This window comes from Bombyx mandarina, chromosome 07 (assembly GCF_030267445.1).
Source record: "Bombyx mandarina strain Sakado chromosome 07, ASM3026744v2".
Taxonomy (NCBI): Eukaryota; Metazoa; Arthropoda; class Insecta; order Lepidoptera; family Bombycidae; genus Bombyx; species Bombyx mandarina.
In genome coordinates, this window is record NC_143214.1 from 9,045,937 (window position 1) to 9,073,037 (window position 27,101).

General features: G+C 39.6%; 1 protein-coding gene across 10 annotated transcripts in view; it reads left to right on the plus strand.

Annotated features, from left to right (window-relative positions):
• osa (trithorax group protein osa) overlaps positions 1-27,101 on the plus strand; it is a 113,987-nt gene that overhangs the window by 78,541 nt on the left and 8,345 nt on the right. For 2 of the 10 annotated variants that reach the window (XM_089728703.1, XM_089728711.1), the window contains exons 5-14: positions 2,414-2,543; positions 14,502-14,764; positions 15,019-15,205; positions 15,753-15,904; positions 17,096-17,137; positions 19,985-20,032; positions 20,545-20,733; positions 23,102-23,318; positions 24,224-24,349; positions 25,863-25,931. In XM_089728703.1, coding sequence (XP_089584829.1) covers positions 2,414-2,543; positions 14,502-14,764; positions 15,019-15,205; positions 15,753-15,904; positions 17,096-17,137; positions 19,985-20,032; positions 20,545-20,733; positions 23,102-23,318; positions 24,224-24,349; positions 25,863-25,931 — 1,423 coding nt within the window. The remainder of the gene's footprint in view (positions 1-2,413; positions 2,544-14,501; positions 14,765-15,018; positions 15,206-15,752; positions 15,905-17,095; positions 17,138-19,984; positions 20,033-20,544; positions 20,734-23,101; positions 23,319-24,223; positions 24,350-25,862; positions 25,932-27,101) is intronic. The other 8 variants (XM_089728704.1, XM_089728705.1, XM_089728710.1 and 5 more) reach the window with 8 other exon arrangements.

Consider the following 27,101-nt stretch of genomic DNA (forward strand, 5'->3'; position numbering starts at 1 on the left):
TCCGTCCGTGCAATTTTCGTAAAAAGGGATACAAAGTTTTTGCTTCACGTATTAATATATAATATATAGATTCTTGAATGCCGTGTGTAGTTTGTAATGCGGCGCACGTTTGTTTTTTGAAGCTCAGAACACGAATTTTGAATGCGTCCGTGGTAGATGTAGAGATCATGTGATCTCAATCTCTTTTACGTAACACTTACATAATTCACAACATGTGTCGGTATGTTTCATTAGTTGGATTCCTGACCAAACGTTTGAAGTGAATGTCAGAAATTATTGCATTCATCATCAGAAACTGTCTCCTCTGGTAACATCTTATTGAGATATTCGTATTAAAATTTCTAATTATTTGTTGAAGAAGTCAGTAAAACATAAACTCACGCAATATTATGAATACCTACTACTAAACTGGTGGTAGGACCTCTTGTGAGTCCGCACGGATAGGTACCACCACCCCGCCTATTTCCGCCGTGAAACAGTAATGTGTTTCGGTTCGAAGGGTGGGGTAGCCGTTGTAACTATACTATCTCGAGGTGGGTGGCGCATTTACGTTGTAGATGTCTATGGGCTCCAGGCTCCAGTAACCACTTAACACCAGGTGGGCTGTGAGCTCGTTCATCCATCAACTAGATACAGTACTTACAGCTAACCATTTCGCTCTTTTTACAGACCGAAATAATATGGAACCTTCGGTCAATATAATTTAAACACAGCTGTCTAATATTACTATAGTATGATTCAGGAAACTGGGAATCGCTATCTATTAAACCATTGATGTCAACTATGTTTTTTTCAACAAACTTTAATACCATTTTCCATTCCTTTAAAATTGACATTGTAGGAAAGGAATACGCTAAAGAATGCATATTTTCTCCATAACAACAGCGAAAACTATTGATGATAGAATAAAACAATGTACTACGACTTTGTAGAACACATTATTATTTACAAAAAGTGTCGCGATAGTATACGTCTAACTATTATTGTTATGCCGCAATAAGTGTTCTTTTATTTAAAAAACTAGCGACCCGCCCTCGCTTCGCTTCGGAAACATTAAAACACACATGAAACCAAAATAAATAAATAAATAAAAAGTAGCCTATGTTCATCAGGGACAATGTCGGCTTCTAATGGAAAAAAAATTTTTCAAATCGGTCCAGTAGTTTCGGAGCCTATTCGAAACAAACAAACAAACAAATCTTTCCTCTTTATAATATTAGTATAGATAAAACAACATCAAATATCATTGCAATTTTTGTTAAAGACCCGAGCGGAGCCGGAGCAGGCCGCTTGTCTTATTTATATAGTACAGACATGCGAGTCGACTTATGTGAATTTTAGTCTATTTGTGTGTATGTCTGTGTATTTATTTTACATACATTCATGGTTGTTTCACATATTGGTAACGATCACAAAGTGACCCTGCTCCACTGACACGAACTATTGTTCTCGTCTGTCGAGGTGAAAGTGTCAAGGTGATGACCTCTAAATCGGAAATAATGGGTAGTTTACTTAGATTTGAATATTTTTTTCTAAGTTCATTTAATTTCGTTTCTATTTTTTAGTTGACATGAAAGTGAATTGGGTAATAAAAAGAGTCCTCCTACCCATCGTCTGCATTTTAAATTTTTGAAGGGTCGTATCCGTGATGTGTTCAGGCTTTTCTCCAAAGATTAGTGGGTCTGGTGAAGATCAACCGCAACATTGTTGTGAAGGTGTTGTGAATATGTAGAATTAATCATAACAAATAACAAACATATCAATAAATCATAACATATCACAAAATCCGGTATGATTTTGTGCTTAATATTCAGTGCAGATTTCTTAACTTTTGTAATCCCGTGAGCACTTGAATCCCAAGTTATTAAAAATAAACTAGATGATGTTTGTAGTTTTTTTAATCACACGCTTACCACTGTGATGGGTAGCCATCATACAATACAAGATAATTGACAGACGCCTGAATCTCGCTTACGACATTTTCAAGATAAGCGTGCATATATACAAGGTCTGAACAACAACATACGGACCGTCGGTCTACCGAGCAATATCAGCCGCTCGGTGGAAGATCTTCCATTTGTCGTTAGCGATGAGCATTAAAAATATTTTTTTCAATTTAACAAAATAATCATTATGGATAAAATGGCATGTTCATATTATAATATCTTGACGCAAGTATATAAAATCAATCTACCTACTCCGACCACTGGTCATTAAACATCCCACACCACCAAACCCCGTTCTGAAACCTGATATGGTATACCTACTTACATGACGTTAAAAATAAGTTCATACGATATTAAATTGCACTTAAATACTATAACTTTTGAACCTCACAAGAGGCATCATCTATAAAATTCTAAAAGTTTTCCAGTGGAATGTAAAACAATAATTGAAAATTATTTTGTTTTAGGATCTGACAGGGCAGAACAGCAATGACTCTGGTGGAAGCGGAGGTGCGGGTCGCGCCACCACGCCGCACCTGAGACCGACGCCCAGTCCAACCGGGTCCAGCGGCTCGCGATCGATGTCACCCGCTGTTGGTAAGTCATACGTTTCTTAACCTTCACATACGCGAGATAATAATGTTTGTATTGCCCTCCGGAAACTTCATCGGAGCGGTCAATATAACACTAAGTATAATTGCAAATTTATTCGCGTCAACGACCGCGGTGGATCGCTACACATTAACCACTGACCAACATACATGAAGTCATCGTGGCCCAAAGGATAAGACGCCCGGTGCATTCGTATGTAGCGATGCACCAGTGTTAGACTCCCGCAGGCGGGTACCAATTTTTGTAATAAAATACGTACTTAACAAATGTTCACGATTGACTTCCACGGTGAAGGAATAACATCGTGTAATAAAATCAAACCCGCAAAATTATAATTTGCATAATTACTGGTGGTAGGACCTCTTGTGAGTCCACGCGGGTAGGTACCACCGCCCTGCCTTTATCTGCTGTGAAGCAGTAATGCGTTTCGGTTTGAAGGGTGGGACAGCCGTTGTAACTATACTGAGACCTTAGAACTTATATCTCAAGGTGGATGGCGCATTTACGTTGTAGATGTCTATGGGCTCCAGTAACCACTTAACACCAGGTGGGCTGTGAGCTCGTCCACCGATCTAAGCAATAAAAAAAAAAAACACGTATATGGCTTATTAACAAAACTGCCTAGTCAGCTAAGCGGGGCGGTGTATCATTCCCTTACAATTAGAACGATTCAAAAGAATACGTTCCACACCCGACGTTCTCAATTTAGAACGTTTTTACTTAAACTACGGGCGTCGAAAACACACAGGACATAAGTACACACAGACCCCGTAAGTCGAATCCGACGACAATGTCTTAAACGCACTAAGATCTTTATTATAACACGTGTTACCTTACTTTTGATAGCCGATCTGAGTGAAGGTTCTAACAATATTATTGATTACTTTAACAGTTCACAAGTCAGTCAATTATGTAATTGTAATCATCGCTATATCACCCATAATCCTCAGTTTAATGCTGATCTACACGTGTCAAAGATACTGCAATCATAACTATAATTTTATGTAGAGCAGCGCGATCTCCGGTGCTACTGCTACTGAACTTTTCAACTTTGCCGCTATCGCAGTTGCGCTTAGGTGTGGCTCATTCGGGCTCTCGCGCGTGTTTTGTTTTGTCATGAGTGTGTTGATCAGCATCGTTGTGCATATTCCGTCACCGGTAGACACGGGCTTTCCCGACATTGACCCACATAGAGCGGGCGCCCAGAGTACGCCGTATTTTGCCCCTTTTGCGGGCGCGAACCACCCCTGCCCGCCCACCTTATGTACGAGTCGGGGTGGTCGCGGTATATAGGGCCTCGTGAAAAACTTACCCCCACCGGCGGTCGGGGCGAGCACGCAAAACAGGACCTGCCACCCCTGAGGCCCGACGAGACGCTCTTATGAGCCGGACCGCAGATCTCATCGCATAAATCTAAACAATACATAAATTGTACTTTAATCTGTCAGTAAACACCTCATTTGATCTATGTATACGACAAACAGCTTATAATAATTGTGCGCCCTGAAACTCAATACTAGGGTTGTCACAGTAGGTAAAAATAGAAAACAAAAGCAATTGAATTCACGCTTAACTGTTCCTAAATAGCAAATAAAAAAAATCTCGCCTCATTAAAATGAAACCAAACAGCTACTAACCGTGTCGTAAAACAATTGTTTACGAGCTAACTTTCACTGTGTAGCAGTAACGAGATGACGTCACGACTAAGTCAGAGCTAAAGGTTTCAATAACACCTTTATAGGGCTTCCCTCGAAGTGACCTTGGCGCGTTCACCCACCGGGGACGCCACATCTTATGTACTAACCCACTGTCACGATTTGCCAGAGTAGAACATACATAATGTTTACATAAGAGGCCTTTTGCCTTTCATCTGATTCTAGTAAGACGGGTTACTACAGTCTCATTCATGAAACGATGAATAAATTACACTCTCCTCATTTTGTACTTACTATGTATAAAATAACGAGCAAAATTTTTACTCTCCGAAATAAAAGTCTGTGAGACCTACACAGACTGAATGTTTCAAAATTATCAAACTATCTATAAAATTTTACGTACGAATAGGTATACGATATGAATATCGAGTTAACCCTTTCCTAGCTGTGGTATTAAGTTGTATAACTTATTAAATGTAAATTTTGTTTCCGGGCAATCGAGAGTCACAGAATTTAGTCTGAATTTACCATTTTTAACTTATTTAGTTGTTTTTTTTTAAATTAATTTGTGTCCTTATGTATTTTTATGTATTCGATTTTTGGAAATATGTTTTATTTGTTTTATCTTCTAATGTTAGTTTTACAGTAACGTTTTCTTCTAAATCATTACGTATCACTGTCCTTGTAAATGACTTTTTTTCTGATTTCTAATGACGGCTTTTGTTGATACATGAATGAACACTCGACGGCAAGAATAACTTTAAGAAGCAATAAAAACTAAATAAAACTTAAATAAGACGTAAGATTTAAACAAAAACAGCGCGTGGTAAAATACTGGCCTTTATATAAAAGGGTTATCACTTTTAACGTCAATTCTATCGAGAGTCTTTCTGTGCCAAATTTCGATGATCACTTCATGTTATTGATCTTTAAATACATGGAAATCCCTATTATTTCACCGATATAATGCTAAAACTACACCTTTAGGTCCTACCGGAATAATATCTGGATCAACAAAATTTTAGTACAGCACGTTGTCCTTAACCAAAATTCTGAAATTAACTCGATTTTTTTTTTGAGTTTTACGTAATGTTTCTCTAAATATTGTTTATTTATTTTCCCCAGGGCACAGGGCTCACAAGATGCCCTACCACCAGTAATTACGCAAATTATAATTAATGAGGGTTTGATATTTATATATTTTTATTGCACTTGTATGTAGGTAGACGAGCATATGGCCCACCTCACCTGAGGTTGAGTGTTTACCGCCGCCTATGGACTTGAACAATGCCAGAGGCAGAGCCAAGCCGCAGTTGCCTATATCACACGACATTATTCCCTCACCATGGAAATAATTTATGAATATATTGTTAAGTGCATAATTCATTCGAAAAATTGGTACCCGCTTGCGGAATTTTAACACAGGCACAGTCGCATCGCTAGATATAAATCCACCGGGCGTCTTATCCCTTAGGCCATAACGACACATGTCCGTCTGCTGTGGCTTAAAATTTCTCGATAAATATTTTTGTAAATGTTTTTTTATATATATTTTTATTGCATGACCCATCCATGGAGGAGCTCACAACCCACCTTATGTTAAGTGGCTACCGGAGCCCTTAGACATCTACAACGTAAATGCCGCCACCCACCCACCTTGAGATGAGTTCTAAGGTCTTAGTATAATAACAACGGCTGTCCCACCCTTCAAACCGAAACGCATTACTGCTTCACGGCAGAAATAGTAACCAGTAATATTAAACCAGTCAAAATATTAAATCACTATACAATGAGGCCTGTATGACTAAACAATGTTGACTATTATAAAATATAATAAATGCTCGTCAAGTGGCCGCTCCATCGATTTGCGTTATCAGTGTAACAAATGTCATGCTATTTTGGTCTTGGATACGTCTTAAGAATTATTATAAAGTAATAATATGATTCAAGTGAAATGAACAAATGAGTCATAAGCCACGCGTTTTTGTTTTGATTCACATTGTCGTATTAAAATAGATGCAAAATAATTTTGAAAGAAAAATTAAAAGAATTCTCAGCTTGGTTACGAATTGGCTGGAAAGAACGTCAACCGCAAAAGCAAATCACGTTTTGTTAACGTTTGGCCGTCGCCGAATGTGGCTTTCTCAAAACATTGAGCCGTAGAGACTGGCCCGGCTGGCGACTGCCGCGCCAGTCGAATACCGGTTATATGACCGCAATATATCCTCGCTTCGTGTGTTCGATATTTCCAGCGAAGCGGTTTATTTCGTTATCCACTGCTCCATTACTTCAACGCTCAACGCAGCTTTGAACACCGAGTCGTCTGTGTATGTGATTCTCGTGACTCGGCATCACCACCTACGTTATATGGTGGTGTAGACTTATGACTGCATGACGTCAACGGTTCGGCTCGTCGGACTCCTCCGCTCTCGACAAACAACGACTGGATATCTAGTCTCGCATTCGAAATTGATAGATCATTCAAGAAAGAAATCGCGATTTTGCGATATTTTTTGATGATTCATATCCCATTTTCAGTGATGTTTAAAGTAGTTTACTGTTCTGTCATCTTTCAATTCTTTCTTATACCTGAATCGACTCGATAAGCACTATAATGTAAAATGATCGTTCCATTTTTCGATCACACGATTGCACAAAGTTGTATTTTATCGATCGTCTTTACCGGCCGACGACTCCCTATTCAAATTCCATCGTTAGTCGTAACACAATAAAGCCGCAATACCGCAACCCGACGCGTTCGAAGGTGAATTGCGTATTGTTTGACGCTAGCTACCAACGTGACTCGAGAAAACGACTTTAATTTTCATCCAATAAGGTTTCTATCGCAGAAAGTATGATAATTCATCGCGTCGTGTTTTTCCGAACCTTGCGATGTACAACCGTAAAGTTGAATTTCCTTTGAACGGTGGTTTGTTCAATGCGAGAACGCTAAAAGCGTTTCGCAGTCGCCCGTCGTGCGTATCGGCGACCGAGCAATGGAATTCCATCAACAAAGATAAGGCAGGCTCTCGGGACAAACACGGAGAGCTGTTTCACTGTGACATTCGAGACCTATTTTTGTAGAGTGAAACGGAATTTGTCTTAACAGATTTTTAGTTACAGAGTTAGCTTCAATAGTTTTATATTTACGTAATTGAATATTATTATTGATTAATATTGATTGATCAACAATTTTACGGTTGGTCAAGGTTAGTTGTTGAATATGATCAAAAGTTCCGTTGCCAAAAGTGGAGCGCTTCCCATGTCGTAAATTCCTCAATAATAAGCAGCCAGCCACGTGCCTCGTGTCGTCCTTGACAAGGCCGACGAACTCCTGCTTTTGAATAAAAAAACAAAAAAAAACTCTTTTTGTCCCGATCCCGTCTCGTAATATTTGTTTTGATCGTTTTCACGTAAACCGAAGACTGCGTGTTTTGAGTTGTTTTTTTTTGTATCGCTATCGATGAGGTCGTTATTGTTATTTATAGCGTTCTGCATCAACAGTTCCTGGTAGCAACTTGAAGTTTATCGGTGCTTTTTATTGGTCAGTTCTCAACTCTACTTTCTTTCGATAAATTATAGACGGTCATTGTTAATCAGCTGAGAACCACGCTATTCTTGCGACTATGTATTTTTTTCTTTTGTGAAATGTAACGATCATTACGCTTGAAGCGTTTTACTTTTGATGTGTTGACCTGTTGATTCTGTTCGCGGTCCCACCGAGGCCGCTGGCCATCGCCTAATTGTATTCAGATTACCCCGGAAAAGTGATAAATCTCTGCGAGTCAAGGTCGTCGGAGGGTTCGACAGTCCATTCACCCCGTTCTCGGCTACCCCTCAGTTAATGGTGCGGACATTCTTTCCCCGACCTCGGCTAGACTTACCCGGTTTGCGTTATGCTATACACATAGGCCACCGGTACATACCTACCTACCAACCTACCTACCCCCCTCGATAAGTATGAAACCAGCCGCCACCCTACTCTCAGTCCCACTTACCCAGATTGTTGTCGGATTGAAAGGGAAAACGAGATTAAATTTGTCAATGAAACACTTGTAAAAGCTTTTGTTTGATTTGTTTTGTTGTAATAGCCATTCAGATATCCGAGATACTATTTGTCACGTTACATACCTACTTCGTTTGTAAGTTTTGTCTTGTGATAATTACAATATTATATCGAAATTAATCTTAATGCTTTTCGTTTGACACGTGATAGATACGGTTTGTTTTTATTAATGGTTTTCAATTATAGATTAATAATAATACGTACTAATAACTTTTCTGCTCATTCATTTTTAAATCTCACTAAATGTTGTAAATGAATGAAGTTTAAGGTGAAATAATGAAACGTCGAATTAAATGTAAACAATAAACGCGAGATTAAACCGTAATAGGTATAAGACTTCCGAAAGCCCAACAAAATTTGCATCATTGCTTTAAATTACTTAGGATTATTATATTGTAATTAATTAGGATCTATTCATGTATTTAATCGCATCGTGTCCTAAGATAATGTCGAATGGAGTATAATTCTGCCGCAGCGTCTGCAATGTCACTACATTTAACTAAACGACTTTATAAACGCACTGTAGCCGCGTCGCGTCCGTACGCTCTCAACTAGGCCGCTCTTATTAACGCCATTGTCTGGGCTGTGTTTGTATAACGACTCGTGTTTGGGAACTATTATATTATTGTCTCACTTCGACGCAGGTATAAACTCTGCTAACCTGTGCCTAGTACTGGTTTATAAAGGAAATTGTATCTTCGGTTCCTCGTCGTTAGTCAGTCTCTGACTCACTTAGGATTTGCGAACAAGAAACTCTGACTACCACACCGTTTGCGAACCCGTTTTGCGAAACGTGGAAAATTCGTATTTCTTAAAGAACATCAACAACCGGATAGCATGAGTAATGAAATTGCTTTTAGCGACGGATATCGTAAAAATTATATTATGTCTAACAATGTTTGTTAGCGGTTTCGTAGGCGCAAATGTGAGGTCAGCTCATATTGGTTACTTCTCAATACTTTGTAGCCAAGGAATGTGGTTTTATTCTGATCTCCATCACCTTCAACATTGGTATTAGAAAACCATAAAAATAATATAAAAATCGGCATACCATGATTTCAAATTTTCAGATTTATTGCTCGAAATTGGAACCGATTAAAAAACTCTCTCATACAGATTATGAATTTCTAGGCGTCTACTCTTAGAGTAAGATTTCTTTGAATACTGAACATAAGGAACAGTCTAAAGACTGAGTAAGACCAGAATAGAAAATCGATATGATAGTATCTAAAATGTGTTTTTTTTTTGCGAAAATTTATATCCTCTGTATTTTGGTGCCGAGAAATGTAAAGGTTTTTTCACAATTCTCATAATACACAAACAGTAGAGATTTATTGAAACTTAAGGTGGCTTAATTTAGTTGGTTAATTCTAATTAATGAAATAGGCTTTTGAATTAATTGGTTAAACATAGATGAGATTATGATGATCAATAGATAGTAAATAATTGCCGTTTTGGCTTCCCATTCGCCCTGTAAGTATAGATGAGTGGCATTTACCCAAGTCACACTAATCTAATAAGAACCGTGCCTACTAATCGGTTCGCTCGTGGCAACGTGACTTTGACATTAGCTAGTTTAATGTTAACGTCCGTAAATGGATGTAGTCTCTCGGTTGTTGGGTGTGAATTGATTAAATGTTAAATATTTGCGAAGCGTGTTGGTGTATTGAGAACGTCCTCGCCGGATCTTCTCAGTGGGTCGCGATTCCGATCCGATGGTAGATTCTGCGAAGCACTGCTCTTACTAAGGCTAATGTTAGCAAATTCTCTCAGGTCGAGCCCGTGAGTTCACCTATCAGTCCGGGCGGGCGTAGCTAGAATAATCTCTTAGGCTACCAGCGAATAGGTAGAGGAATTTTATTTATCTTCTATCTATCTATATATATAAAAATGAATTGCTGTTCGTTAGTCTCGCTAAAACTCGAGAACGGCTGGACCTATTTGGCTAATTTTGGTCTTGAATTATCTGTAGAAGTCCAGAGAAGGCTGAAAATGTAAATAAATATGAAAATGGTCGGAAATAAATAAAAATAACAATTTTGTTTTTACTTGGATGTGTCCCCCGTCGGGCGGATTCCTTTTGTTTGTTTTAAGTTTGTTTTATACAAAAGTTAAGTCTTTTATTTACCGATTGAGGCACTACGAAGTCTGCCGGGTCAGCTAGTAATGAATATAGATTACATAATGATGTCTCCGAGTATCTTTATTGAGTAACGATTATGAGATCAATGGACTCAAATTTTCCTATTCAAGTACTTGTTATCTATATCAATTAGGCCTACCAAGCTTATTGACATATTTAAGTTAATAACTTTTCAAACAGTTTGCGTTAAATATAGAGTTTAAATAGTAATACGTTTCATTTTTAGAACTTCTATTTTTACGTGCCTATCCAAATTTCGAATTACATAAGCTTTATGATGTCGAATATTAATCTATACATATAAATAAAATTGGAGTGTCTGTTTGTAATATTGAAATAACCGCGTTTTACTACATGCATATGAATATATATATACGGTACATACAGCAAAATAACATTTTTTAACAATTTTTGTCTGTCTGTCTATTTGTCTGTCTGTTTATTTCGGCTAATTTCTGGAACGGCTAGACCGATTTTGACAAGACTTTCACTGATAGATAGCTGATGATATAAAGAGTAACTTAGGCTACCTTTTTTTAAAGTAGCTTCGCCCCGCGGCGTCACCCGCAGTTATCGTACCGCGCGCAATATGACGGGCTTCGCCTATCAATAATAAAATTTTATTTTTCCTGGGCGGGTCGCTAGTAAAAACTATGTTCGATAATTGCAGTCAAAGTAAGGTGGCCTATTTTTCTTACAGGATATAATGATAGATGGTCTAGTCTAGTACACGAACACAAATGTAAAAATTCTGCAAAATATCTTGTGTCTCTAGGATGAAGGGGGCTAAAAATATGTTAACAATTTTTTTTGTAAAATGCATCGAATTAGATTAACTTTTATTATTGAACGGATACAAGAAATCTGTCTGTTATTTTTCATACTTTAAAAAAATACGATACTTTCACAGATAGATATCTGAATCACCGATTTTAGATTTTTATCGGTCCTATAATTCGAGCAAAGGCCATTGATGTCGATTAAAAGATTGCCAAGCCTTAAGCTTATTAGCCGGTGAGAAGTAATTTGCGGAGTTCACTCACTCGGCGTGTGGGCGTTGAGGTCTGTTTCCCAGAAACCCCAGCCCACCGACGGTATTCACGAACATCCTGTGTGATCTTTGCAATAACATCCATGACTTTTAGTTATTTTTTTATTACTTAGATGGTTGGACAAGCTCACAGCCCACCTGGTGTTAAGTGGTCACTGGAGCCCATAGACATCTACAACGTAAATGCGCCACCCACCTTGAGATATAAGTTCTAAGGTCTCAGTATAGTTACAACGGCTGCCCCAGCCTTTAAACCGAAACGCATTACTGCTTCACGGCAGAAACAGGCAGGGCGGTGGTACCCACCCGCGCGGACTCGCAAGAGGTCCTACCACCAGTAAATATATTTTCATACAAACATTGCATAAATCATTGTTTTGGTTAAGTGAAGAAAATACTAGTTTTGTTGTTGTTTGTGTTCACACAATTTAACATTTCGAAAGTTGCAAAGGTTTAGATGTGAATGTAGGATTTTCTTAAACGTTTAATTGATATTAATAATGAGAATACAAAGGCCTCGGTCTCCGTAAAGGACACGCGGTCCGACGTTGGTGACGGGCGCTGCCCTTGACAGAGCCAGTTTAGACCACTGTCGATATTGGTGCACGGTCGCCTCAATACCAATAACGTTCATTCTTGTTTCATTGTTATTATGTATATACTAGCTGTACCCGTCCGCTTCGCTGGGCATTTAAAATTAACATTATTATTTCTCAGCCCCACAAAGATTCTCATCATTAACGCCCCCGCAACTGGTGTAGGGAGTCCAACACTCATATAAATATTAGCCTGTCCATTAAGTACATGTATTTTCTACATGGGTACCAAGTTTGAAGTCAATCGGATGCGCGGTTCAGTAGTTATAACGGAACATCCGTAAAAACCAATGTAGATTTATATATTAGTATAGACGAGAGGTCCTGCAGTAGTCGAAATTCGACTATAATTAATTGGAATTGTAAGTTTGTACACTATTATGATTGTATTTTATACTTCTATAATCACAAATTTCGCCAAGATTACACTATAAAAAATATAGACAAAGACAAACAATATTTAATCTATACTCAATTTGACAACAGACGTCAAGAACAAAAGTTTGACAATAAATAGTATGCATGCTTGTGTGCGTCAAATACCTGGTATGTAGTGTGTGTAATGTTTTCTTTATTGATTTAATGTATCTTTTATGCATTATTTAAAAAAAATATTAGCATTGTCCACTTCTTCTCTATATTCTCTATAAGTGTGGAAATTTTCATACTCCTCCGTCCGCACAATTTTCGTCAAAAGGGATACAAAGTTTTTGCTTCACGTATTAATATATAGATTGTGTACTGGTGTAATGGTATTATACGAACTCGTGGCCTATTTGTTGTCTTTAAGTGTCTGAGTTCATACACATCACAATTGCGAATGTGTATGAGAGATGTAGTCGATATATCCATTGTACAACGACAATGTTCCTTCGCTGTAACTATCGTTCTAATACGTCTGTGTATGTATACAATACTTAATTATGATATAAAAAAATGATACTTTTAAAGCTCGAACCGATTACACTCAGTGTGTCTTGGCCTTTATTATCCGTGTCTAGAGAATAAGATTCGCGAAACGAGTTCGTATACTTACCTACCCATGCATTATGCTCATATATTTTGTAAACGTTAAATTGATTTTATCGATGTTCAGCTCAGTTATGATTTTGATAATGTGAATTGATTCGTTTTCTACTAAACGAAATAAATAATTAAGGAAATTCCTTGTACGTTACAAGTCCATTGTCCAAACTACACACAGAAACACGTTTATCATAATTCAATATATAATTTGAATGTGTATAATGAAATTGTTATGCACATGGTCTATCCTCTATTCATTACACATTCATTCATTGATTACTAGTCACTCTATATAAAAAGATTCTCGGAAAACGATTCTATTCATAGTTCACATTGTTTTGTTTATTGATAAACATTGAACGAGAAAGTTTATCCTTGATCTAGAAATAGAAATCTCGCCCACAGCATTAATAGCATACTAACATTCTGCGTTCCGCGTGCGCTATTTTTACGAAGCATTGGTCGTACGTATGTTTGTATGTGGACCGGACCGGGACGACCTCATTATTACCTCAGCGCTGCACTCATTAAAGGTCGCCGTAAACAAATAGATGTGGATATAGATAGGTGTGTATGGCACGAAATTGTTATCAATGAATCATCGCCGCCTCGCCGTCTGCCCAACGTCTGATTGTACAGACTAACATGTGTACTGTAGTATAGGTAGTTGTAATGTTATAATAACCCGATAGTGACCAGCTGATGAGATTAAAATAAAGAGCTTCACACGTGCGCTATTTTTTTTTTGAGTTTTATCAAAACAATGTTAATTTCTCGCGGTCATTCGATCATGCTTTTATTGCGTGTACCCACGTAAAGTTAAACTACTTGAGCTGCAAGTAAAACTAGCGCATATATAGCTGAATCGATTCGCATAAAAGCTGCAATACCACTTTCGTCCTCGCAAATCACCGGGGCTCGTATCTCGGCCTCGGTCAATGCGCGTTGCGTGCATGTCGTACGTATATGTACGGATGCAATAAAGTGCAGTGAGAATTCGCGAACTAGCGGTGCACGCCGCGCTCACGTGCCGACAGAAAACGAAAGTGATCGGGTGCGCGTCTCTCTCCTCCCTCGATTGATGCCCGGCCGGCGGCCCGGCTTAGGCTAACTCTCGTTAACTGTACTATTCAAATCGTACCTCTACGTGTGTTGGTGCGGGGACGACCGGCGAACTCCCGCTCTCGATAACACACCGATACCTACGTAACTACGAACCGCAAAACCCAAACATAAACAATGCTTTCGATGCGTGTACTTTGTTAATGGAGCACGTGTTTCGTATCATTTCGATTACATTGATTTAACGATCGAGCGATCATGTAATAGTTTTAGATTGAAACAAATTGAATTTTAATTGTTTGTGTTATAATAAGAAAGTAATATGAGAGTCGTTTAAATTTCAGGTACACAGAACGTTGCGATGCCGCCGAGAACGCCGTCGTCGATGCCCGAGGGAGGCGGACAGGCGCGGGCGCCGACGCCGGGTGCCGGGCCGCCGCCGGGCGCCATGGTGCCTCAGCCCTATCCGCACCACGCCGCGTACAAGGCGCCGCACTACCCCCCGCAACCGCCCTACGGATATCCGCCGGCCAGGAACCACCATCCTTACTCGTACGGATACCGGCCGCCGCCGCCGCATCCGCCTCAGCATTATCCACCGCTCAAGGTAACTCAAGAACTTTCTGGCCCCAACGGCCTTCCGTTCTACGAGCAATGTGTCCTGCCCGCTGCCACTTAAATGTCGCAGTCCAATCAATACAGGCAGCGCAGGACCGGTCTTTGTGGCGAGGCTTGGGGGAGGCCTATGTCCAGCAGTGGACGTCTGTGGGTTGATAAGAAGAAGATAACCGGCGTTCCGGTAACGTTTTGATCTCGGGAAGGGAATGTCGCATTGATGTCCGTGTTTGTGGTTGATTTCAGCAGGCGGGAGCGCGGCACATGGGGCCGATGGGCGCGGGCGGGGAGGGCGCTATGCCGCCGCCCACCGCGCCGCTGGAGCACGACAATGGGCCCGCGCCGCCCGCCACCGCGCTCGTCACCACCGGCCCCGACGGCGCGCCCCTCGACGAGGGCAGCCAGCAGAGCACGCTCAGTAACGCTTCCGCAGGTGACCAGTCCGACGCTGATCTATTTACCGTGACGTGGTGACGTGACCTGGTGTTAAGTGGTTACCGGAGTCCATAGATATCTACAACGTAAATACCGCCACCAACTTTGAGGTATGAGTTGTAAGGTCTCAGTATAGTTACAACGGCTGGCCCACCCTTGAAACCGAAATGCATTACTGCTTCACGGTGGAAATAGGCAGGGTGGTGGTACCTACCCGTGCGGATTCATAAGAGGTACTGCCACTAGTAATTACAGATATTACCATCAACTTGAGATAATATAGTGTAAGTATGGGAATGTTATGGGAGGGGCAGGGATTATTTTGGGAAAGAAAGGTGGTTGCTACCACAGATAGTTTGATTAGATAGCACATTAATAAAAAACGCCAGAAAAAAAGCAATTTGTCACGCTTTTAAATAGTTCATGGTATTACGAAACGAGTATGCACAGATCGCTTACTCGTTTAAGATTAGCATATGGGTGTAAGACATTTTGTTGGTTCGTGTGTGTTATGTATGTTTATATTGATGGTGTGTCTGTTGCAGCTTCCGGCGAGGAGTGCTCGTCCGGCAAGGGCCGCAAGGAGTACAGCGGCAGCGCGGCGCCCTCGCCCTCCCCGGGAGGCGCGTCCCACTCCTCGCTGCACGATGACTACGACGCGTCGCCCTCCTCCTGGCCGCGTCCGCCCTCCTCGCCCGTCAGTACCCGACCCTCACTCACTACGCATTACACTCAGACGCGAAATGACAATACCAATATTAGAAAAAAAAAAAACTAAATCAATAGACCGACCTTTAGACCGTTTTTGTGTTCGTGTCGTCTCAACTTATAGAATTGTAATTTTAAAATTTATTGAAATCTAAAAAGAAATTATTCAACAGCATGTGTGTCAAAAACTTATTACGAAAATCTAATTCGAATATTATTATTGCTAAGCCTTTCTTCTTATATACGTAAGGTTCATTTTAATTTATATAAATTATAGTTTGTCTCTAATGACCACACATCCACAAATTCTACTGAACAATACAAGAAATTGATAGATAGTACAAACGGATGGTTGACGGATGCCGTGTATAAAATTTAATTTCATGGGAATGTATATAAATGTAGATATGTTTCATTAAACAATACTTAGTAATCAGGTTTTAAAGTATTTGGTGGAAATTTATATCGCATACCTTTTCTGGAAGTCGAGTGTTGGTAAAAAAATTCGCTATTGAACGGTGACGTCACTGTGCAATACGTTCTATTCTCCATCTAGTGTGAAATTGGAGCTAAAATAACTTTATGTCAAAAGAGATTTATAAAAAATATTTTCGTTTATCATTGGTATGGTTAGCTTTAAACTTACAACATAAGGGCATTATTATTTCAAGCTTTTTTTTAGATACCTTTCGTTGTTAATACAGTATCAGTTATTTTTCACCGTTATCAACTTATTCCCAAATAAATGATGTTATTATATTTTTATTAATAAACGGATATCCGACATTTTGGCTCTGAGAGTGGCGCTGTAGACGCCGCGACGAAGCAAATAAAGAACCGGTCATTTGTTTTTAACTAAGACTCAAAACGTGTCTCAATCGTAAATGCTTAAAACAATATATAATGAAGAAACAAAACGGCGTAGGCATTTTTCTAATATTGTCATTTCGTTAATTTGTGAATACATCTGAACTGTTAGAACGTTAATAGTAAATTTAAAGAATGTAAACAAGAAATACATTCATAACTTTGAAAGACGATATCGACCTACATGATTGTATAAAGCAACCGTACAGAAAATATATCCCAAAAACGTTCTGTATGTGCGTAGTCAACTATTATATAATCGATTTGTGTGTCATCATTGTACATTAGGCATTGCATCTTTCGTCTATTTCAGGTGTTTAACAGTCACATACCGCCGGAGACCTACAGATCAAAGGTTTATATCAAGTTAAAAATCATAAGCATGCTCTTGTAGCGTTCGGAGTTCGGACCCAGCTCCGATCTTGCCAGATCTTGCGTCGCTATATACAGTCGTGGTCAACTAATTAGGGACAATCTCTAGTTAAGCCAAATTGTGAATATTTTTTTTATTTTCCAACGAGTCTTAGCAATATTCCATATCTTTTAGATGTAAGTGTAATTAGTCATTTATGTGCGCGATTATACAAACAATAACAACTTCTTAAACATTAAACCTCTTTACAGTATAGCTGATACAATATCATAGTGCTATTGGTTCAAAGAATGCTGGCTGGCCATTTAATTAGGGACACTGAGGTATTGCGTTCTAATTTTCAAATTGGAATTTTAATACTTTTTTGTTTCTTTTCTTATTGTTTAGTGGTCGTTTTGGCGGCAATCCAGATTTTTTATTTTAAGTTTTGAGAATTATTTTGAAGAAAAATGGGCAAAAATAAAAGTTGCGATCCAACACTACGAAAAATTATCATGAGGTTTGTCGAGCGAGGTTGGTCATATCGAAGGATAGCACAACATTTAAATTGTTCAAAAACTATGGTATGCAATGCAGTGCAACATTTCAAGCGCTATAACACAGCTTTAAATGTGTCCAGAACAAAAATATCGAGAAAAACGACTCCGCAAGAAGATAGAATGATAACCAGGTTAGCTAAGAAAGATCCGTTTCTAGGCTCTATTTTAATTAAACACGAAGTGTTTGGGGCAAACGAAAGAGCCGGTGTGTCTGCGAGGACCGTTCGACGACGTTTGGTAGAAGCAGGGTTGTTCGGAAGAGTGGCTCGCAAAGTACCGTTGTTGAAGAAAGAACATAGAAATGCTCGTTTGGCATTTGCACGTAAATATGGACATTGAACCTACGCCCAATGGCAACATGTACTTTTCTCTGACGAGACCAAGGTTAATTTGATTTCTTCAGATGGAAGGCAATATGTACGGCGTCCTGTAAAAGCGGAAATGAATCCAAGATTCACAAAAAAACAGGTGAAACATGGGGGTGGAAACATTAAAATATGGGGTTCATTTTCTGGACGTGGAGTGGGACCTATGAGAAAAGTTCAGGGTAACTTAGACCAACATCAATACAAGGCAATATTGGAAGAAACTATGCTTCCCTATGCTGAGGAGCATCTCCCTATTATATAGACGTTTCAGCAGGATAACGACCCGAAACATACCGCCCATTCAGTCAAGTCGTTTCTTACCAGTCAGTTTGTATCGGTGCTAGATTGGCCAGCAAATAGCCCGGACCTCAACCCAATTGAGCACCTTTGGCACGAAATCAAGAAAAAACTTACCACTTATCGTAATACAAATTTGGATGAACTTTATGAAGCTTTTTGTGAGGCATGGGCAAACATTCCTGTCGAAACATGTCAGAAACTGATAATGTCTATGCCACATCGGTGTCAAGCGGTAATTACTAACAAAGGTTTTGCTACTGGGTACTGATTTTACACGTAATAAAATGAGCTGTTAAAGATATTATAACACTGAAGATTATAAGTTTTGTGTAACTGTATTTTTCATTATACTTTACTGTCCTTAATTAAATGTCCACTACAGAATTGTACCTTAATATTTAATACATGTTTAATCTTTGATATTAAATACTTTTTCTATTTATTAAATCTTTTATTTACAGCCATTTATAGCATAATAATCGGACCACATTATGTAAATAATAGGTGCTGAGAAATCAATAGGGTTTTATATTTAAATGTACATAACCGGTTATAGCCCTTCACTATCTTGAATGTCCCTAATTAGTTGACCACGACTGTATATATACATATATATATAATAACCGGACGGCTTTGTCGCTTCAACCGTGTACAGTGTGCTTAGTGCGAGTTTTTTAACGTTCTCGATAGCGTAAAAGTTAACTCATATTTGTATGGAATGGAATCGTTTACGTACGTTTGCCGCTAGGGGCGCTGCTCCAACTGCATACAAAATTGGTTTAACTTTTACGCTATCGAGAACGTTAAGAAACTCGCACTAAGCATACAGATCCTGTAGCAATACCAGCGTAGCGGTGTTGGCCTGTCAGCTTGTTACGTCTGTGTCTAATAACGGACATAGTCGTATAATCGATCGCATCTCGTATTCGATTTGTTGTGTTTCAATGTAGAGTATTTCAATTAGTCTGCCTCATTGAGGATCGCATTGTTGCTCTTAGATCAGATAGCATGTGAGCGTATCCCTTATTATATATAGCTTGCACCCGCATTCATTACACTTAACAACATTAGATGAGTCGTCCGTTTCAAAAAATAAATAAATATAAAAAAAAAAAATCAAATTTAGTCGTAAGAAATGAAAAGCTTGTAATGTGTGACGCTATAAAAAAAAACTCCTCATTCGCTCCTAATAATATTTAGCTTAAAGAAATTAAAGAGGATAATATATCGTCGCTGTCAAACCAAAATATGCTATGTGCAAAAATTATATTTTGAATTGACGAGTAAAACATTTTCGTATAAAATTTTATATGAAGGTGAATTTTTAAGAACTATATCAAATGAAAGCTATAGATAAATATTAAAGTTATAGACACAAAGGTTTTTTTTTTAAACGGTCGATAGGGCTGTGAACTATACGAAAAGGTCAAAAAGTGCACATAGTAGATTTTGGTTTGATAACTACGATATAATATGTTTCTTATATTAATTTTGTTAATGAATGTTGAATGTTTAAATGTAAGATGAGGAGTTTTTTTTTTAATAAAAAGAAACGGGACTGACGAACGCATGCAGAAAAAACAGTCGTATTATGTAAACAATAGTAGATATTTTCGTTCTAGGCTGAAAACCAAAGGAAACGTCGCGTAGGAGAGTCTTCGTCAGGCCCGGTAATGCTCACATCGACATACATTGCTCGCCGCCCGCCGCCAGCCAAGTGTCCTTAGTTTGAGCACCAGAGACGTCTACTGCGAATTTCATATACAATTTTATACTGACTCATATATTTCTCTCGGTTATAAAACTAAGCAAATTTGACTTGCGCGGTTATCGTTTGCCGAGCGACGATATCTGTTTTTTTTTTTTTTATTATATTTTAATTTTTTTTTTCTAATTTATGAATGATCTGTCGAAGCAATAGTTTTGTCTGTTCTAACTAACTTAAATGGACGGCGAGAATTTTTGCTTGGACAAATCGATTTATCGATCGCGACCGTTGCCGACCGCCGAGACGCGAGCAAGTTTCGCTTTACAACAAGAACTTTCGTCGTATAAGTATTCGTATAGCGCGGTAAAGAGCACCCGCTAGTTCCGGATCGTTGGTATCGGAGAAGGTTCTTGTGGCGCCTGTCGGTCGGCGACGGGGCGGAGGCGGCCGCGTGATGGCGTGTGTCTGGGCCAGAAGTCGGACTCGCTGGGCAAGCTGTACGAGATGGACGAGTCGCCGGAGCGGCGCGGCTGGGTGGAGCGCCTGCTCGCCTTCATGGAGGAGCGCCGCACGCCCATCGCCGCCTGCCCCACCATCTCCAAGCAGCCGCTCGACCTGTACCGCCTCTACCTGCTCGTGCGGGACCGCGGCGGCTTCGTCGAGGTAACTAACCAACCAACCAACCTCCTGCTAACCAACCTCCACTCGTTTTCTCTCTAAATTTAAAAGCGGTGACCTTTTTTTTCCTTACCTAAGCTGATAGCCTTCAGAAGCTATTTCAACGTTATCTTAACTAGTAGGTTTTTATAGGTCTTTATAGTAAGCAGCGGCTTGACTCTGCCCCTGGCATTGCTAACGTCCATGAGCGACGGTGACCACTTACCATCAGGTGGGCTGTATGCTCGTCAGCCTACAAAGGCAATAAATAAATAAAAGGGTGCGTGTACTTATGCACGCGCGTAACAAGTTATACTTTATTTTTATTAAATTTATTTCCCTTTTTTTTATTAACATTTTAATCAACTTGAAAAAAAATCGATTAAACAACATCCTCAAACACGCATATTGGACATCCCTTTTCTTGACATCGTATAAATTCGGCAATTCTCGGTACGGTTCGGAAAGTTCACCTGCGGCTATATTCAGACTCGCCAAGTTACGTCGGTCGTATTGTAATGAGCGATTTAGTGGGCAACTTCATTCTGTTAATTTTGTGTCACGGTGCGCGCGCATCGTAAAATTTCACTCTCATCAAATTTTCATAATGCGCCTAAAGAAATATAACTTCAAAAAGAGCTCACGAGGCTCCCGGTGACTGTCCTCATCGAACCCGTCTCTTGCGACGAAGGGCTCGACGAGCGAGTCAACCCATAAATACAGCCCACTGAGTTTCTCACCGGATCTTCTCAATGGGTCGCGTTTCCGATCCGGTGGTCGATCCTGCGAGCTCCTAGGTGGTAGATTCTGCCCCGTGAGCTCACCTACACACGTTAGGGTGAAACTGAAATAGCCTCTCAAAGCTATCAGCTAAGGTAGGATTTAAAAAAAAGGGCTCAAACACTGACCCTAGCAAGAGCAGTGCCTCGCAGAATCTAACACCGGATTGGAAACGCGACCCACTGAGAAGATCCGGCGTGAAACTCAGTGGGCAGCGGTGACCTTTGCGATACCGACATAATTAACCTTAGATATCGGGGACTATGGGAAAGGTCTAATACCACAGCTTGTCCAAAAGTCAATAATACAAATGTTCCACGAATGTTCTATGTGAATGTAGTTCGAGAGTAGAGAGGATAGGAGATGTGGACGACAGTAAGGGTCTTAGTTTTTAAAACTTAAAACATGCAAATACGTATTATTTTTATACGTATAGTAATATCAGACTTTAAATGATTATGTATGTAAATTCTATAATTTTTGATTGTTCTTAATAAATTTGGACCGAATGCAATAATCTCATGTTTCCAATATATAAAAAAAAAACATAGATAGATTTTAATTTAAAAAATCATATGGTTCAGCTGTTAAGTGTCCCGATATACAAACCGAATTCACCTATAAACGATTGTTATTGAATTTATAACAAACTCTTCCAATTCCGACACTACGATCAATACGACTAAAAGGAATCTGTATTAGAATGCATTATGAGACATTTTTTTTATTGCTTAGATGTGTGGACAAGCTCACAGCCCACCTGGTGTTAAGTGGTTACTGGAGCCCATAGACACCTACAACGTAAATGCGCCACCCACCTTGAGATATAAGTTCTATTGTAACTACAACGGCTGCCCCACCTTTCAAACCGAAAAAATTTGCAATATCATCGTCGCTACGTAATTTATGTAAGCGCATGCATCGCACGGCTTATGCGAGAGTGCGCTATAAACCGCGCGGACCTTACACGCCGACAATAAATCATTATCGTGCACTAGGCGATAGTGCAGCGTGGCTCTTTTTGGTCTTTAAATATCCTACCTATTTTAATAACTTCGAGGGGTTATTCTAGATTCATCGATCTAGTAGGTGAGCTTACGGGGCTCAAACCGGTAGTGTTGCTAACACGAACCCTAGCAAGAGCAGTTTTCGCGGAATCTACCAACGGATCGGAAACGCGACCCACTGAGAAGATCCGGCGAGAAACTCAGTGGGCTGTGTGCTGTAGGTTAATTTCCTTAACGGTTCACAGTGACCAGTGCTTGTGGTACCTAAAAGCACCGTTATCGGGTCGGGAGGATCCGTAATGACGTTTATTTATTGCTTAGATGGGTGGAGGACCTCATAGCCCACCTAGGGTTAAGTGGTTACTGGGGCCCATAGACATCTACAACGTAAATGCGCCACCCACCTTGAGACATAAGTTCTAAGGTCTCAGTATAGTTACAACGGCTACCCCGCCCTTCAAACCGAAACGCGTTACTGCTTCACGGCAGTAATAGGCAGGGTGGTGGTACCAGAATTTAGGGTGACGTCGACTGCTTACAATTCACCTGTGGCTCATTGCATGAACTTTGTATGGTTCTGGTTACAGGTGACCAAGAATAAGACGTGGAAGGACATAGCCGGGCTCCTCGGCATCGGCGCCTCGTCGTCGGCCGCGTACACGCTGCGCAAGCACTACACGAAGAACCTGCTGGCGTACGAGTGCCACTTCGACCGCGGCGGCATCGACCCGCAGCCCATCATCAACCAGGTCGAGGCTTCCACCAAGAAGAAGGGCGGGAAGGCGAACAACGCCGCCAGCGCGGGTAACTGCAACTGCTTTTATCTATATTTTAACTAGCGACCCGCCCTCGCTTCGCTTCGGAAACTGTAATATATTATTGATTTCTCCACTATTTAATGGATGTTATCTATACTACCTATACTAATATTATTAAGAGGAAAGATTTGTTTGTTTGTTTGTATTGAATAGGCTCCGAAACTACTGAACTGATTTAAAAAAAATATTTCACTGTTAGAAAGCCACGCTATCCCCCGGTGACATAGGCTTTATTTATTATATTTTCAAAAAATTAGTGAACTTACTTACTGAAACTCCAATAATGTAACCCAATGTGTAACAAAATTACCTAAAATTCTTTACATCGCGTGCGCTACTTCCCAAACGAAGCCGGGGCGGTCCGCTAGTAAACTATATGTGATTGTTTCTTGATTTTAATTAACAAAAATAAAACCAGTCCTGTAGGGACGGACGTCTGGCCGTCTCACTCACGTCTGAAGAGTTCATTGTCTGGGATTTCTATGAAAATGGCATTTTATTGATATCCACATGCAATGAATACCAACACGACCATGACTTTTATGTTTTTTTTATTGCTTCAATGAGTGAACGAGCTCACAGCCCACCTTGTGTTAAATGGTTACTGGAGCCTATAGACATTTACAACGTAAATGCTGCCATCCACCTTGGGATATGAACTCTAAGGTCTCAGTATAGACGATTTTTAAATAATATCTAAATTGCTACCGACACTAGCTAAATTTACTCTTGCACAATAAAGGAGATGTTGCAGACATTTGTATCTGTGTAACCACAATTTTTTGTACTTGTGGAGGGTTCTCTGTGAACTGCTCTATTCGTGTTGACTGGTAGATCGAATACGGAGTGCTGTTGTGTTGAATAAAGCGTTGGTTCTGTGTGTGCGTGCAGCGGGCTCGTCCAACGCGGCGGAGTCGTTCGGGGCGGGGGGCGGCGCGGGGGGCGGGCCGGGCGCGGCGCCGCTGGACTACCCGCCGCAGTACGCGCCCTACCCGCCGCAACCCAACCACGCCCAGGGTACGTCCACTCACACCCACACCCAATAGGCCCAACAAAACTTGTCCAACCCGAGCTTGTGTTTGACCCAAAATGGATGATCATAACCTAAATTTATTGCAGTTGATATTGAATTTGAATTTCACACAAATACATATGCGATCTGCTTGAAATTTAGATTGACTGTTTAATAAAGACATGTCTGGTTTGTGAACCTTAAAAATTTTAGCAAAACTAACCAGTCTTAACTTAATTAATCTTTTGGCAACAAAATATTTAAAGTACGGTGTGTGTACGTGTTTTTTCTGTGTGTATACATTTGTGTTGAGTATGCTATTTAAAAAAAAAAGTTCCCTCAAGTCCCTATGTCGCACTGCATTACGGAACTACTGAAGTATTTGTTTGTAAAAAAAAATGATTTCAATAAATTGCTGTAGATTAGTAACGATTTTATTAAGCAAGTTACAAGGAAAAGCCTTTTTTCATAATTTAAAAATAAAATCACATCACTTATTTTTCATTTTAAATGTAGCGCTAACAAAAAGTTTAATTGCAGAGGTTTATTCAAAAATAATAATAAAAACTTCCACGCCTTATAGCGAATATATACGTTTCTTATCTACCTCGGTTTTATCTTTATGATAAAAAATACTTGGCATCGACGCGTTACGATTTTATACTTTTAATAATACTGTATCCGATTCCGATAGCATTCCGTATTATTAGTACTCGCGTGTGCGGTATGCCGATAAGTTGTCGGGATCCGTAAGATTTCTTGATGTCGACCTTTGTGTGTGGCGGGAAACTACGTGCACGTGCTCGCACCGCACTGTGACGCACGTGCTTGATGCACAAAGTTACCGTGTAGTGTTTGACCAGTGAACGCCGCCGTCATGTACAGTCATGCTCAATTCAAATGTAAGTGATTTACAAAACGCACGCTCCGCACACGAATGTACCGATTTAAATTATGATCGGTGTTGCCATATCAGAAATTATGTAATGTTGCATATATAAAAAAAAACAGGTCGCATATAGTTGATTTTCGAGTAAGAGTGATCGACATTGAATTGAATTGACTTTTTAATGTGTGTTTGTATATTGTTTGCACCGTCCATACTGCACGTGCTCTGTCGACTTACATCATGCACAACGACCCATTGGGCTAATAATAACGCTTGTCACTAATTAATTGTTCATTTAACGGGATAAACTACACTTTACATTATTTAATTGTATGTGAATATTGAAGTCAAAATGTCTCGACGAGTGTTTTGAGCGCGTCAAGTTTTTATTCCCTTACGTCTTTGGAATGAGATGATTATTTAATTACAGATTAAACATTGAAGCAAGTTGAATTTGAATATCTATAAATGTATTGAACTGTTTTCTTCTATCTGTGTTTAAATAAAAAAATAAATTTAAATCACAATTTGAGTGCACAAGAAGTGAACTGATATCATCTCGTTCGAAAGCGGTAATGGAAGTCAGTTGTTGTCGTTAAACGGTTGTGGTACAAGTGTGACATTTGTAGGCGGCGGCGCGGGCGGCGACAACCTCGCCGCCTCCAACCCATTCGACGAGCCGCCGCGCCGCCCTCCAGGTACCCGCCATCACATCACCATCACATCACCCCCCACAACCCCTACACACAAATCTCTAACCACGCAACCCCTAAACAATAAAGATCTAGACGCCTTCAGCTCTAACACTAGGAGCAGGCTTAGGGACCCCGGTAATCGTACTCGTAACCCATGCATCAGCCCGCTGAGTTTCTCGCCGGATCTTCTCAGCGGGTCGCGATTCCGATCTGGTAGTAGATACATTCGCGAAGCAGTTGCTCTTGAGTGGTTAGGTCTCCTTTGAAGGCGCTCGGGCAGCTGTTAGCAAATCCCACCCCTCCTGGCTGAGCCTTCGCTCGGCCACCAGTAATCCTCCTCCAGTCATAAAAAAATAATAATAACGATTCTTCTGTTCATCTCACTCGATTAACGGGAAATTTTATTTACGTATATTCAATATAAATTATATATAAAAGTCATGTCCATCAACTAATTCACAAGATGTCCATCGCCAAAAATCTGTTTTCTGACACGCAGTAGAGCCTACGGGTTCGGCACATACGTTGCACCATCGTACTCATTCGCCAATGAATTGGTAATCAGCTCAGACATTGGAGCGTTCATAAAAAAGAAGGGTTTAGTTCAAACTAAATTTTATAATTTTGGGGTCGTCAAATAGGCTAAACCGAAGTTTTCATAGATACTCATCGGTCAAACCATTAAAGTAATAGATGTGCATTCTGAAGGGGACTCTTATGTCGAGTTCAAATCACAAACATTGGTAAAACATTGGCCAACTTGAAGAAGAGTCAAGTGTGCTGTATTTTAATAACAATAAATAGTGCTGAAATAAACAAATATCGACTGTCAAGATTTTAAATATAATTTGTAATTGAATTTAATTTAAAAAATATATATGTACATAAATGAGAAATATTTCTCAAGTTTCGTTGTTAAAGATTTGCAGTATAGCCATCGTTTTCAATATTGTACAAATTTACCATTTCCCTTTACACGATTACTAATAGCTTTATATTAAAATTATTTAATTAACCAAAATGACGACACTTATCTCGCACTAATATTGATTTCACAATAATTTTGGTTTTACGAAGCATGCAAGCTGATTGTAATGAAATTGTAAATAATCCAGATTTTAAAGTTTAAATGTACGTATGTACATAAATAAAACGTGTATTCATTTTTTTCTA